General features: G+C 45.0%; 1 protein-coding gene across 1 annotated transcript in view; it reads right to left on the minus strand.

Annotated features, from left to right (window-relative positions):
* Positions 1-1,533: 1,533 nt before the first annotated feature.
* Positions 1,534-15,170, minus strand: part of LOC116502592 — a 48,972-nt gene continuing 35,335 nt past the window's right edge. Inside the window, exons 18-21 of the mRNA XM_032208469.1 lie at positions 9,939-10,065; positions 7,434-7,560; positions 5,265-5,875; positions 1,534-5,029 (exon numbers count right to left, since the gene is read on the minus strand). Of these exons, the coding sequence (XP_032064360.1) occupies positions 3,623-5,029; positions 5,265-5,875; positions 7,434-7,560; positions 9,939-10,065 (2,272 nt within the window). The 3' untranslated portion in view covers positions 1,534-3,622. The remainder of the gene's footprint in view (positions 5,030-5,264; positions 5,876-7,433; positions 7,561-9,938; positions 10,066-15,170) is intronic.

The following is a 15,170-nucleotide window of genomic DNA, read 5'->3' on the forward strand; positions in this document are numbered from 1 at the left end:
GAACCTTCTTGGAACTGTTGAAAGAACTGTGTTGTAGATTGAAGATAGATGTATTGTATCCAGAGGTGGGTTCCTACCAGTTCACACCTATTCGGTAGAACCGGTTCGTCAAATCTACCAAACCAGTTAGAAGAGGTTCCACCAGTGGACCCGGAAAGCAGGCCACACCTACAGAAGAGGTTCCAAATTTTTTTTGAAACCCACCACTGGTCCTTGGATATGATTATTCTACACTATCATGCTCATATTTATAAAACTCAGTGCCTCTGTGAAAGGTAAGGATGACTACTGCGTTTGTGGTGCAATCAGAACAGTGCGTGTGTTGAAGTTGTTTTAACGCAAACCAAAGATGCCTTTTAAAAAACAAGTTTACATCATATTCTTATGCATGCCAGTGCTGTGTGTGAGGTAATTTAAGGTGGTTCTGACAAGTGTCTTTGGCATCTTCATATCCGGTCACATGGGTGGCAAGCCGCTCCAATCCGGTCACATGGGCGGCAAGCCACTCCCACAAAGGAGGCCACACCCACAGAGTAGGTTCAAACAATTTTTGAAATCCACCACTGGTTGTATCCCTCTCCCTCTGCTGAGAGAGGGATGTTCAATTTTGACATAGACGGCTTCTTTAACCCCTCTTTCAGACCAGTGGTCCTCTCTGTCTAAAATGTGGACCTTGCTGTTTTCAAAAGAGTGGCCTTTGTGTTTCAAATAAGAAATGGTTATTCAAACTTAGTTATCCACCCTTTTTAACATATTGTCCCCCCCTACCTTTTTACTACATTTTCCTGTATTGTTTTAAATATATATTTGTATCAAAAAATTCTTTGAAATCATGGTAATATACAAATAATGATACATTTATTTTTGAAGTGGAAGTACTTACAAGTCAAGAAATCATTGGCAATGAAGATAAATACAAGAAAATGCTTAATACACAGGAAATAACAAGAATCTCCAACAGACAACTTTACACATGAGAAAACATCAGGCTGAGGGGTGATGTCAAATCCGTTTTTGCCCTCCTCCACCTCACTCCCCAAGCTAAAACATATAAAAAGGTTACAGAAACTGGGCATGGCTAGTCTAGTGAAGAGAAGAACCAGGGGTGACATGATAGCACTGCTCCCATACTTTAGGAGCTGTCAGAGAGAGGAGGAGGACAACCTATTTTCCAAAGCACCCGGCGGCCAGACAAGGAACAATGGATGGAAACTGATCAAGGAGAGATTTAATCTAGAAATTAGGAGAAATTTTCTGACAGTGAGAACAATCAACAGCTTGCCTTCAAAAGTTGTGGTGGCTTCATCACTAGAGGCTTTACACAAGAGATTGGACTGCCATCTGTCAGAAATGGTATAGGGAGTGAGGCTTTTTCTTGTGTGCCAAAATTGTGTGTTTTTGCCCTCCCCAGGCTCAGGAGGCTTTAATCGAGCCTCCAGGAGGGCAAAAACGGCTTCTCCCGGGCTCTGGAGGCCCTCCAGAGTCCGGAAACAGGCCCATTTCTGGACTTCCGAAACTTCCGGGAGGGCAAAAACAGCCTCTCCCTGGGTTCCAGAGGTCCTCCCTGAAGCCTCCTGGCACCAAAAACAGAGTGTAGGGGGAGGCGCACTGCAATCCCCCCATGATCCTCCCCGCATGCATACACATCTCCTGCGTGCACAGTAGAGACATGAAAATCAGCTGGCTGGCAGGAGGGCGCGTACATATGTGGTGGATCTGAAATTGTCAACCGCTCACATGCCCGCAGAGAGGGCTCCACGTGCCACCTGTGGCATGCGTGCCATAGGTTTACTGTCACGGGTGTAGGGCCTCTTGCTTGAGCAGGAGGTTGGACTAGATGACCCACGAGATACCTTCTTATTCAAAGTCTTAAGAGTATTTGACAGTTTTACCATTATCATCATCATGACATTTTTGTAAAATTCAACTACTTATTCAGCACTATAGAACAATCCAGGACAAACTTTTTCTTTCTTCTAAAGGGCATCTCATCAAATGCTTCGACAGGGATATGATATCCCTGTTGGTGGCCTTTTTTTAAACAACGCTAAGCATGCTTCAGTCTATTTTCCCGGCACTTAACTTGAACTCTCTGATGAACTCCACTCTGCCCCAATTTAATTCCAGTCTGAATCTCTTAAATGGTGGTAAATACTCGCAATGCATTCTCACAATGGGGAGAGGGATTCATACTTCCTTGATCACAACAAATGAAGCAAAATAAAAATTCAGTTCATTCCCCCCCCTTTTTTGGCCAAATCCATAGAACATTTGGTATACTGATAGCTTTATTTCTTTTATAAGTCTTTTTTTTAATATCCCTTGCGAACCTTTTCATTTCATTTTCAACCTAAACATTTTGGGTGACTTTTGCCAATCACTCACTCTCAGCCTGGCCCATGCCACTCCATAGGATTTGGGAAAAACAAGAGAGATTTGGGTATAACGAATGAAGATAAAGGTGTCCAAATGTAAAAAAAAAAGTGAGACAAAAATATGATAATGCCAAATCCAGTCTAAACTGGGTGACTGTGGACAAACCATAAGAATATGAAGACCAATCCTAGTTAAAAGAAGTGGTGGCTATGATTTCACATTCTGGTATATATAATAATAATAAATAGCAATAATTCCTCCTTCAGGCATTCCTCTTTGGCGTCCTTTCAATCTTTTCACTTCTTTCACATTATCAGAGAAAATGTTTTGGATATATATTTAGGATTTATTTTGTTCCAACAAATGACAGCAGTTACCGAGGCCTATTTCAGGAACTAAGCTAGAAAGCCTAACTTGGGGCCACTTAGAACATTAACACTTGTGTTAATTAATTAATACATTAACACAAGTTGGAAGAAAAATAATAATTACAAAATGTCATAATTACTGGTTTGGTAATAATAATGAAAAGAACCAAATGGTTCACTTCTTATAAGAAGTGAAGCTCAGATCCAGGATTTTAATCAGATATCTCTTCAGGGGATCAAAATGATATCCACGTCATGATCCAAACCATTCATGTCTTGCGTGCATCACATTCAAAGAAAAATGGCGTCTCACGGGGGATTAACCAATCAGAAATATTAGTTGGCAATGATTAGGATTCTTTTTTGAGGAACAATATGAAGTTGTTCTTTGTCAGGGCCACTTTACAGGTCCAACTGTCACTATCCTTTCCACATTCCGCTCATTTAGAGTTTCTCTCCCGAGTGGAATGTTTCTAGGATGTAAGATGATAGGCCTTATTAAAAGTCTTTTTGACCCATTCCTAGGTATACTTTTTATACCAAATGGATATGGCCTTCCCACACATCGCTGCACTTTTAAGTCCATGTAGCTCAACTAAATGTACCATTTACTGTACATGTTTTCTCCTGTATTTTTTTTTAAGGGGATAAAAGGCCGGTCCTGGTAATTCCATTTACTCCAGGCATCCTTCCCACAATACAACCTCTTATGAGAAATAAGTGCAACATTCTTTTAAATTTATTTCCACACTTCAGGCGTTTTTATGGTTCTGCCATGTGGATTCCTTTAAGTCTGACAAGGCTACTGAACTTTACAGTCAACATATTGCTATTTTTCCCTTTATAAAAAGAAAATACGTGTGATGAAAGCTCCCAAGTTATTGTTTTTCTCTTGTGTGGATTCTTTTGTGTTTCGCGAGGTGACTATTTCGGCTAAAACTCTTTCCACAATCTGTGCACTTACAGGGTTTCTCTCCTGTGTGGATTTTTTTATGTCTCATGAGGTGACTTTTGTGACTGAAGTGCTTTCCACATTCTGCACATTCATATGGTTTCTCTCCCGTGTGAATTATTTTATGTATGATAAGATTACTGTTCTGACGGAAGTTCTTGCCGCACTCCATGCATTTGTACGGTTTTTCTCCTGTGTGGATCCTTTTATGGCAAATAAAGACGCTGTTCTGACGGAAGCTCTTCCCACACTCAGTGCATTTATACGGTTTCTCCCCAGTGTGGATTCTTATATGCATCATAAGGTTTGCACTTGCACTGAACTTCTTTCCACACTTCAAGCAGGCATATGGTTTCTCTCCAGTATGGATTCTTTGATGGTACCTAAGGCCATTTTTATATGAAAAGCTCTTTCCACAGTCTGTGCACTTATATGGTTTCTCTCCTGTATGCATCCTTTTATGATAAGCAAGATGACTGTTCCTATTGAATTGCTTCCCGCATTCCAGGCATTTATATGGTTTCTCCCCTGTGTGGATCCTTTTATGGCAAATAAAATAACTGCTGCAATTGAAACTCTTTCCACATTCCAAACACTTGTAAGGTTTTTCCCCTGTGTGCATTCTTCTGTGATATGTAAGATGTAAGGCTGCAGTGAAGCTTTTTCCACACTCCAGGCATTGATAGGGTTTTTCCCCTGTGTGAATCCTTTTATGTTTGACCAGGTGACTGTTCTGACTGAAACTCTTTCCGCACTCCAAGCACTTGTATGGTTTTTCTCCTGTGTGGATCTTTTTGTGGCGAATAAAGTAACGGTTGCAATTGAAGCTCTTTCCACATTCCAAACACTTAAATGATTTCTCTTCTGTGTGCATTTTTCTATGATATGTAAGATCTGAGCGTACACTGAATCTCTTTCCACAGTCCAGGCATTGGTACGGTTTTTCCCCTGTATGAATTCTTTTATGTTTCAAAAGGCTACTGTTCTGACTGAAGTTCTTTCCGCACTCTGTGCATTTGTATGGTTTTTCTCCAGTGTGGATCCTTTTATGGCAAACAAAGACGCTGTTTTGACGGAAGCTCTTTCCACATTCTGTACATATATATGGTTTCTCTCCCGTGTGGCTTCTCACGTGCATCACAAGGCTTGAACTTTCACTGAACTTCCTTCCACACTTCAGGCACGTATACGGTTTCTCCCCAGTGTGGGTTCTTTTATGTCTTGTTAGGTGGCCACTCTGATTGAATCGTCTTCCACACACCTGGCATATATATGGTTTCTCCCCTGTATGGATCCTTTCGTGTATGATTAGTTTACATCTCTGTGTGAAGGTCTTTTTTTTTTTTTTAGCAATAGCAGTAGACTTATATACCGCTTCATAGGCCTTTCAGGCCTCTCTAAGCGGTTTACAGAGAGTCAGCATATTGCCCCCAACAATCTGGGTCCTCATTTTACCCACCTCGGAAGGATGGAAGGCTGAGTCAACCCTGAGCCGGTGAGATTTGAACCGCTGACCTGCTGATCTAGCAGTAGCCTGCAGTGCTGCATTTAACCACTGCGCCACAGACCAGGCACACATATGGTTTTTCCCCTGTGTGGATTCTTTCGTGTATGGTAAGTTTACATCTCTGTGTGAAGGCCTTTCCGCACTGTGAACATTTGTATGTTTTTTCCTTTGGTGGAGTTTCTGCGGGTAAAATAAGCAACTGTTTCTTATTGGAGCCCTCTTCGTACTCACGCTGTTTTTCATTATTATCAGAAATACGATGACTGCTTAAATTGACACTTTCCTCACAATTTATAAATGCACATGGTGTGTCCTTGAGATGTGATTGGTAATGTAAATTAATGGAAGAGATATGATTGATACTCTTCCCACCCTCTTGATATGTGTTTTGTTCCTCTTCAGTCTGGTATTTACGGAAATCAAATTTCTTGTCGCCTCTCTCACCACATCTATTATATATTCCTTTATCTTCTCGTTGTTGAACTGGCTGGGTTGGGAAATCATAGACTGCATTATATTCAGAAGAAGGTGAATTCTTCCCTCCCTTCCATATGCAGGTTTTCTTACTCCTTTGTGATGCCTCTTGGTTTCCAAGCGTGGCTTCTTCAGACTTGATCATGTGTAATAGGGTTACCCTGGTCTCCTTATAATTATTTTGTTTCTGGTCATAACCTTTGAAAAGGAAAGAAAAACTTAGTCACTAAGTTTCCAATAGAAAAAAAAAATGCTGGATCTGTTATTTTGGATTATCTAAGATAGCGATGACGAACCTTTTTTGCCTTGGGTGCCAAAAGCATGCACGCCCACCCCCATAATTTAATGCCCCCCCTGCTGCCCTGCACATGCACGCAGAGCTTTCTTGGAACCTGGGGAGGGCAAAAACACCCCTCCCCCCGAGGCCCTGCGGAGGCCAGAAAATTCCGGTGGGCCCAGTAAGTCCGTTTTTCCATGACCCGTCAAAACCGCGGTCCACAAAAGCCCGATCGACGAAAGCGCGCATATGACGTCATCACAGCGCGACGAAAAAAATTAAAAATTGAAATAAAAATAAAATTAAAGCAAGCCGATTCACATAAAGGTAAGGGTTAGGTTTAGGGTTAGGGTTAGGGTTAGGTTAAGGGTTAGGGTTAGGTTTAAAGCGTTAGGGTTACGTTTAGCGTTACGTTAAAGGTTAGCGTTAGGTTTAGCGTTAGGTTAAGGGTTAGGTTTAGAGTTAGATTTAGGCTTAGGTTAAGGGTTAGGTTTAGGGTTAGGTTTAGGGTTAGGTTGGGGGGGGTTAGGGTAAGGTTTTCGCTTTATTTTTACATTTTTCGATCACAGCGCGATGTTTTCGTCGCACTGTGATGACGTCAAATGCGCGCTTTCGTTGACCGCGATTTTGTCGTCCGCGGTTTTGTGGTGGAACCCGTTTTTCGCCCTTCTCATGCTCCAGGGGCTTTCTAGGAGCCTAGGAAGGGCAAAAACGGCTCCACAACACCCTGTGGAGGCTGGAAATGGCCTGTTTTCCGAGGAGGACACAGATAAACCTCCAGGTGGCCTTAATGACTCTCTAAAACAATGCAAATGACCAGCTGTCTGCAAGAAATATAAATCCTTCCATTCCTCACCATCCAGACAAAGCTGAAGAAGCTTCTTTGATGAGAAATGTCTTTAAAAAAACAAAACAAAACAGAAACCCAGTTTCCTCTTGAAAAAGCACTTTTGGGGATCTCCTCCTCCTCATAGTTTGCCACTCCATCGAGTAAGAGGACCAGGAGGAAGATTGACTGGAAAAGTGATAAACTGATGAAAAGACACTTTAAATGTGTGAGAATGTTCAGAAGATGCTAAACTGCCAATAAATATGGTATCAATGCAAGAATGTTAAAATGCGAGTTTTGCTTATGCAGAAGTTGTGTGCCATCTGCCTAGTCCAGCACTAAAATTAAACTTGTGTGGCTTCTTGAAATCTTTCCAGATTTCCAAACAGCGGTTTTTAAAAAGCTGCCGAGAGTTCTCAGCCCTATAGGGAGTTTACACATGATTTACTCAGAGCCAAAGGTGGGCCTTTTGACCAAACAGCTAGTATGAGAACTGCCACTGGTTATTAGGCAACCTAGGAAACTGGGTGGTTATGAAGAACAGAAGTCAGAGAGATACAGGACACTTTCTTTCTGTGCTTATTCTAGCTAAGTGCTCTTTTCTTTGCACTTACGACAATTAACTAAGCCCAAACAAAGCAAGGCCTTACCCAGAGCGGCCACATTCCTAAAATTCTCCAGCATGACTTCCTCGTGCAAGGCTCTCTGGCTGGGATCCAGCAGCGCCCACTCCTCCTCCGTGAAATACACAGCCACCTCCTCAAAGGACACCGAATCCTGGAATTCAAAGGATACGTTCCTCAGCAGAAGTCCCAGGAAGTTCTGTCCCAGATTTCATATATCTTAAATAGCAAAAAGTTTTGCAAAAGAGAAAATGCTCTTTTTTTGACCTAATCAGTTGTCATAGGGCAGTGATGGCGAACCTATGACACGCGTGTCAGTGCTGACACGCGTAGCCATTTGGGGTGACACGCACAGGATTTCATGCGATTCATCCTCGGCTCCTGCACGGGGGGGCGGGACGTGTGATCTCCCCCGCCCACACTCACTTACTGTATCGCCGCCGCCCCTTTCTGAGCGCAGGGGCTGCTGGTAAGGCGTGCGTGCCGTGCGCACACACGTCATCAGCGCGGCGAGGGAGGACCCGCAGGAGAGGAGCGCGGGAACAGTGCGCGCCTCTCTCCAGTCAGGCCGGCACAGAGAGTCTACTCCTGGGACTGTCGGTTATGACCGCACCACACTTATCTCAGTTCACGGCAGGGCTGTGGAGTCTGCTGCTTCCAGCTCCACGTCCTCATCAACATGCCGCTCCGGCCCGCCCCCGCTATGAATATTCATATTCTTCGCCCTCGCGTCACTAGGAATATTCATAGCAGGGGCAGGCTGGAGCGGCATGTAGATGAGGACGTGGCTGGAAGCAGCCGACTCCACAGCCCTGGTTCACGGCACCCCAAACAAGTTCAATAATATCAAGGGCAACATACGAAATCGACTGATGAACAAAGAAGTTACTAAGCAGGTATGTTAAATAATTTGTTTTTGGTTTATTAAATACAATTATATATTGCAATTATACTTTTTTGTAGTTTAAACTATAAATTGTGCAAAATTATGTTTTTGTCGAAGTGACACACAACGCGAGTTATGCTCGATTTTTTGCCGATTTTTGACACACCACGCCAAAAAGGTTGCCCATCACTGTCATAGGGGGTTGGACTAGAGTTGGTCCCTTCCAACTCGGTTACTGTTAACCTAACTGGCAGGTGCCTCTTGAAAGATTCACTACCACTCTGAAATATTCACAAGCGCACAAAGGTGGAACTGGAATCTCTAGGTTGGAGTTGAACAATGCAGCCATCTTTGAAAGCCTTTCCTTGGTTGAACGTGGAATCATAGAGATGCACGAGGAAGGAAAGGCACCGTGACCCATTTACAGGGTTGGAATTTCTTCCTGGAGCAAATCGTCTTCAGGACTAAGTGTCCAACATGCTTCACTTGGAAACCTTTCATTTCTTTTTTATACCCCAAAGATATTATCTTCTTCAGGAGCAATCCTCTTGCACAAATGCAAACCTCATATAAACATCTTTTAATCCGATGTGTTTATGTAATTTATTTAATGCTAATCAATTCTCAGTGTTGTAATTTGCTTTGTTTATTAACACATTGAGTAGTCTTAAAGGTAAAGGTTCCCCTTGCACATAGGTGCTAGTCGTTCCCAACTCTAGGGGGCGGTGCTCATCCCCGTTTCAAAGCCGAAGAGCCAGCACTGTCCGAAGACATCATGTAGCCAGCATGACTAAATGCCAATGGACACGGAACACTGTTACCTTCCCATCAAAGGTGGTCCCTATTTTTCTACTTGCATTTTTACATGCTTTTGAACTGCTAGGTTGGCAGAAGCTGGGACGAGTAACGGGAGCTCACTCTGTTACGTGGTGTTAGGGATTCGAACCATCAAACTGCAGACCTTTCTGATTGACAAGCACAGCGCCTTAGCCACTGAGCCACCACGTCTGTCAGCGTTCCAAATATCATCCAAAATTAAATCCGAGTCCAAGGCAAAGCTTTCCTCAAACTTCCAATTTATTCAGAGAGACACTGAGCCACCGCATCCCCTTTGAGTAGTCTTACCAATGGTTTAATAAAAGTAAATAAATCAAAATGACTCTTTGCTTTCACAAACGCTAGCTGGTTCTTCTCCTTGCATCTGCCTTAGGCTGCAAGGGATTTATTTTAAACCAATGCAGAAATTTGAATTTAAACAAATTTAAATATTCAGCTGTTTACATGAATAAATAATATTGATTTGTGGGGTTGTGCTTAAATAATCATTTGAAAGTGAGAGTGAGCCAACTCCTGACCTCAACACGTAATCTCTTTAACAGGCACGGCATTGTCCCATGATCAAACCAGACATCCCCATTTCCCCCCAAAGATTTCTGTGCTTTAAGGAAGCTCTCCTACCTGAGCTGTGGCTGCCTCACCATGCAGAGATGTTTCAGTCACTTCCATCAACAGCCTTCTGCTCCCTGCGATTGAGGTAAAAGGGAAGCACTATAAACTAACCCCAGCCCAAAACGTGTGTGTAAAAACAGCACATGAATGAAAGCACTTCAAGCCTTCCATGCCCTCAAGAACCAAGCTTCACTTACGTGGCAACGTGACCCAAATTGGATCCTCCTCCAGGATCCTTCCCGACAGCTGCTCCATCGAGGGACCGGAAAGACCTTCTCTTCCTTCAGGTGGTACCAAAACTGCCTTCGTGAAGGGCTCCTGCATCTGAAATAACAGCCAGAATCACAGGAGGACAACAGTTAAAACAACTGAAGATTGGAACAAGAGAAGTTTTCTATGCCTTCAAAGATGGATTATTTTATATCCATAGGTAAAGATGCAAATCCTCCCTCCTGTGGAATAATCTGGATGGGGAAACGTCAAACTGGAGATGAAATGGAGGGAAACCATAGTCTCTTCTAGTACTACAAAGTGCATTTGAGGCAGACAAGTCAGTGAAAGGACAATATTGTTGTGGAGCGAAGCTAGGAGCAGATTCGGGCAGTGAGGAGGTTGGGGAGGAACATGGGCCAGTCCTGGAGTCTGTGGAAGGTTCTGATGAGGACTCTGTGTTGGAGGCAGAGAGGGGGCCAGAGCCAGTTATCAGCTGCCTTCAGAGTCAGACATTAGTGAGGCAGACGAACAGCTGGAGCCTGTTCCCAGTGTGCGCATGCACAGAATTGCCAGATGAAGGGAACAGTTAAAAGAACAGGGGTCGACTTGGGGGTAAGGCCACAGTGGATGATAAATGGCCCCTCCCAGAGGAAATAAAAGAGGAGCGAAAGGAGGAGACAATTAGTTCGCTTAATTGGTTTGTGACTCTCCGAGACTCCTTGCCAAGTTTTACAGATATCGGCGGCAGCTCTCCAAGCCAGATAAGGTCTGTGACTGTAAATCCTCCCTTGAAAGACTTTGCTGGATGTGAATGAGCAGAATTCACAGTAAATTAATAAAGGGGTTTTTTTTGTGGGGAACAACTACATCTCAAGGGGATCCTCCCAGGAGGATCGAGTCTCTCACTTGTTGTCGCCGCTCCTCCACCTGGCTGAGCAGGAAGCCTTCGGCCAGGGCCACCGCCTGGGAACAGCGCTCCATCCCGCACTCCCTTAACTAGCCCGCCATCTCCAGGGCAGCACGGCCAGGAACTGCTCTAGGATCACCACCTGAGCTCCGCTGCTCTTCTCGGGCTTTGGCAACCAATGGCAAAGCTGCTGCAGGTGACTGCAAACTTCCCCACGGACTCCAGGTAGCAAAAGCAGCGGAAACTCTCGACCTCTGAGCCGAGGGGCTCCTCAGGGATGGTCTCCCGCCTGGCTCCAGCCCTCCCTGCCCTCCTCGGCCTCAGTTGCAGGAAGGTCTGGAGCTCCTCTCCACCCTCCGCCTGACTTCTACATGTCCATCTTGACGGCTTCCTCACAGCGGTGTCTATTCCGCTCCTCTCCTTCTCAGCTGCATGTAAACCAGGAGCCTCTGAACCGCTTTCCTGTGGACAAGCCAGACACTCAAAAGAGCAAAGAAAGCTTCTCATTTCTTTGTTTTTTTTGCACCTCCCCTTCTAAGACACTGGAAGAACAGTTTAAAGCAAAGGCGGAGCCAATCAATCCAATGGACTACAGAGCCAAAAGGAACCTTGGAGATCATCTAGACCAGTGGTCACCAATTGTGGTCCGCGAGAAAATTTTGGTGGCCTACTGAAAAATTATTTGCATTTTTATATCGCACTGAATACTATTTATCTTTAAAAAGTGGCCATATTAGTGGTGCGCGGGATTTAAAATTATGAATTTAGTGGTCCCTGAGGTCCGAAAGGTTGGTGACCCCTGATTTAGACCAACCCCCTGTTCAAGCAGGAGAACATCTATCCTTTCAGACAGGTGGCTATCCAATCTTTTCTTTAAAAACCTCCAGCGATGGAGAGCACGTCATACAGGCTACTTCTGCTGTAATGGTGTAGGTAGAGTAGCCTGCTTGGGCAGGGGGTTGGACTAGATGACCTACAAGGTCCCTTCCAACTCTGTTAATCTGCTGACTGCCGGCAGTTTGGCAGTTTGAACCTCCCCAGGCTCATGGTTGACTCAACCTTCCATCCTTCCGAGGCGGCAAAACGAGGACCCACGAGGACCCAGATCGTTGGGGGAGATAGGCTGACTCTGTAAACCGCTAAGAGAGGGCTGTAAAAGCCCTATGAAGCGGTATATAAGTCTAAGTGCTATTGCTATTGCTTTGCTATTGCTATTGCTTACATTACAACTTCGGAAAGTCCTCCTTGCCAATTTCCCACGATCGGGTTCCCGGGCCACCCACCTAAGTCTCCCCCGCGTCCCCTCCAACAGGACCATAACCCAAATGCAAACCAAGACAATACGTTGCCTCATCTTTGGCTCCTCGGTATTCTTAAATCAATCCCACGGCTGGCCAGCGGGGAAGGCGCTTTAAAAAGCTCCCAGGATCGCGCCACCCGCGGGGGGGATCTCCGTGGGAGACACAGCAGGGCTGAACCGGCCAGGTGTGTGTGTGGGGGGGGGCTCTCTCTGTCTGCGGTGGGCTTCCCACCCACCCCTTTTTGGGGGACACCCCCACCCCACCTCTTTCCCAGGCTTCCCGGGAAAGGAAGCCTTTCGGACGACGCGGGTTCGCGCTTCCCCACGACCCCGATCCGGGCAACTCGCTCCCGGCTCTTCTATTAGCCATAAATCACCTCCGAGGGTGGGGGGGGGGAATGGGGAGGTCTCGGAATGCGGGGCGAGAGAGCGCTTCTTCCTAGAGAGGCATCGTTCCCGGCAGCCTCCCGTTCCTCCTCGCTCCCCCCACTTTTTTTAAAGGGCCGTCGCCGCCCCCTCTCCCCCCCCCGCCTCTTTCTCCTGCCGTAGCCGAGCGCTCGCAAAGCTCTGCGGCGCATGCTCCGTCCGAAGGTTGGTGGGGCGGGGTGGAAACTGCAAGATGGGCGGTGCGTTGCAGAATTCCTTGGCTGGATTGGCGCTGAGATTTCCTGGGGGAGTTGGAAGAGAGGATCTTCCCAACCGGTTTTGAGAGGGGATCCGCAGGGCTCGCCCAGTGTCCCTAACAGAGGTGGAAGGGACCTTGGAGGTCATCTAGTCCACCCCCCCTTGCTCAGGCAGGAGATCCTGTACCATTTCTGACAATAACCAGTTGAGGCTTCCTTTCACTTCTAGAAGAAAGATGCAAAAAAACCCAAAAACGTTCAGACATTATGTCTTCTTCTCGTCACCCACTTCTGATTCACAACTTTCTCTTCACAACCACCACCACACTAAGAACACAGTAACAGAGTTGGAAGGGACCTTGGTGGTCATCTAGTCCAACCCCCTTCTCAAGTAGGAGATCTGGTACCATTTCTGACATGTGGTTGTCCAGTCTCTTCTTGAAAGCCTCCAGTGATGAAGCATCCCCAACCTCTGGATGGAAGCCGCGCCATGGGTTGATTGTTCTCACTGTCAGGAAATTTCTACATAGTTCTAAGTTGCTTCCCTCCTGGATCAGTTTCCATCCACTGTTTCTTGCCTGGCCTTCTGGTGCTTTAGAAAATGCAGTAGGTTCTCCCCCTCCCCTCTGTGGCAACCCCTCAAATATTGGAAGACTGCTATGATGTCACCTCTGGTCCTTCTCTTCACTAGACTAGCCATGCCCAGTTCTTGCAAGCATTCTTCATATGCTTTAGCCATCCAGGCCCCTAATCATCTTTGTTGCTCTTCTCTGCACTTTCTTTATCATAAAGTTTAGAGATAAGTAGTAGCAGCTTTCTTCACTCTTTATTTCTTTATTTATCCTGAAGTCGAGAAATGAATAATAGCCTTCTGAGTAGAGAAGAATTTGGGGGGTTAAAGCAAAGTTGCTCTAAGGTCTACAAAGAAAAAAAAAGCGGGGTTTACAAGTCGTCTTCTCTGCAGAAATTGTAAATCAGAGCATGGTTGGAGATGAAACAACACACTCCAAATCTGTCCAATCCACAAGCTTAACCAAAATGTGTTTGGGTTTCCTGCCTGAGCAGGGGGTTGGACTAGAAGACCTCCAAGGTCCCTTTCAACTGTTATTTTGTATTCTATACATTTCTAATTATTCCAAGGAGACTCGTGCATCAGTCATCATCTAAAATCTTCCCATTTTCTTTTTTATTACAAGCAAAGCAAGACCCCGATCTTTGGTATCCATCACTTTACAGTTGGTAAACACAAAGAGGCAAATCCACAGCAGCATGTAGTGTTCTAGTCATGGAGACTCTTATCTTGTACTTCCCCAGGTTCAGATGCTGAATTTGGTCTGCAATTTTGCTGCTATTCCAGATCAAACTTTTTTTTTAAAAAAGCTGGAGCCTGTTCCCAGTGTGCGCATGCGCAGGATTGCCAGATGAAGGGAACAGTTAAAGAACAGGGGTCGACTTGGGAGTAAGGCCACAGGCCCCTCCCAGAGGAAATAAAAGAGGAGCTAAAAGGGAGTGGAGTTTGCAGGAGACAATTAGTTCGCTTAATTGACTTATGACTCTCCGAGACTCCTTGCCAAGTTTTGCAGGCATCAGCCTGGCAGCTCTCCAAGTCAGATAAGGTCTATGACTGTAAATCCTCCCTTGAAAGACTTTGCTGGATGTGAATGAGCAGAATTCAGAGTCAATTAATAAAAGGAGATTTTGCAGGACCAGGAATTGGCTTCATGTTCTTGGAAAGCCTCGGTCAGAACAGGCATCGTGCATTGAACTAAGTGGCCCTTCCTGGTGCAATTTGGTTTATTAAATTACCTGTGCTCCCTCTGCACTGGGAGTTCATGTTTCTAAGATTCAATCATTTCATCACAAAGGTGCTTTTTCAAGAGGCAACTGGACTTTCTTGTTTTCTTTCAAGACATTTCAGTTCTCATCCAAAAAAACTGCTTCATTTGCACTTCATTTGAAATATTTGCACTTCAGTTTGAGATGCAGACAACACAGACTCATGGCCAACAGCCTGTCTCTGTGTTCAACAGGGAAGGGACACTGGACAGAAAACATCCTGCAAAAGGCTTCACACCCATTTGCACCACTCAGGGGACTCTGAGGACACAGATAAAGCCTCCAAGTGACCTCAATGACTCTCTGAAAGAATGCAAAGGACCAGCTGGCTGCAAGGACTATAAATCCTTCCATTCCCCACTATTCAGTCAGAGCTGAAGAAGCTTCTAATTTGAAGGAACCGATCTCTAACTAAAGCTACAAATGGAAAATGGGGGGAAAAATCCCTCAAATATTTTATTCTGAAATTAAAGGAGAAGCACTGTAGCAGAGGTACAGCAGGGGAACAACTTGCATTGTTCTAGAGAACTGGTAGTGGAAATTTTGACTG

Source organism: Thamnophis elegans, chromosome 2 (assembly GCF_009769535.1).
Source record: "Thamnophis elegans isolate rThaEle1 chromosome 2, rThaEle1.pri, whole genome shotgun sequence".
NCBI lineage: Eukaryota > Metazoa > Chordata > Lepidosauria > Squamata > Colubridae > Thamnophis > Thamnophis elegans.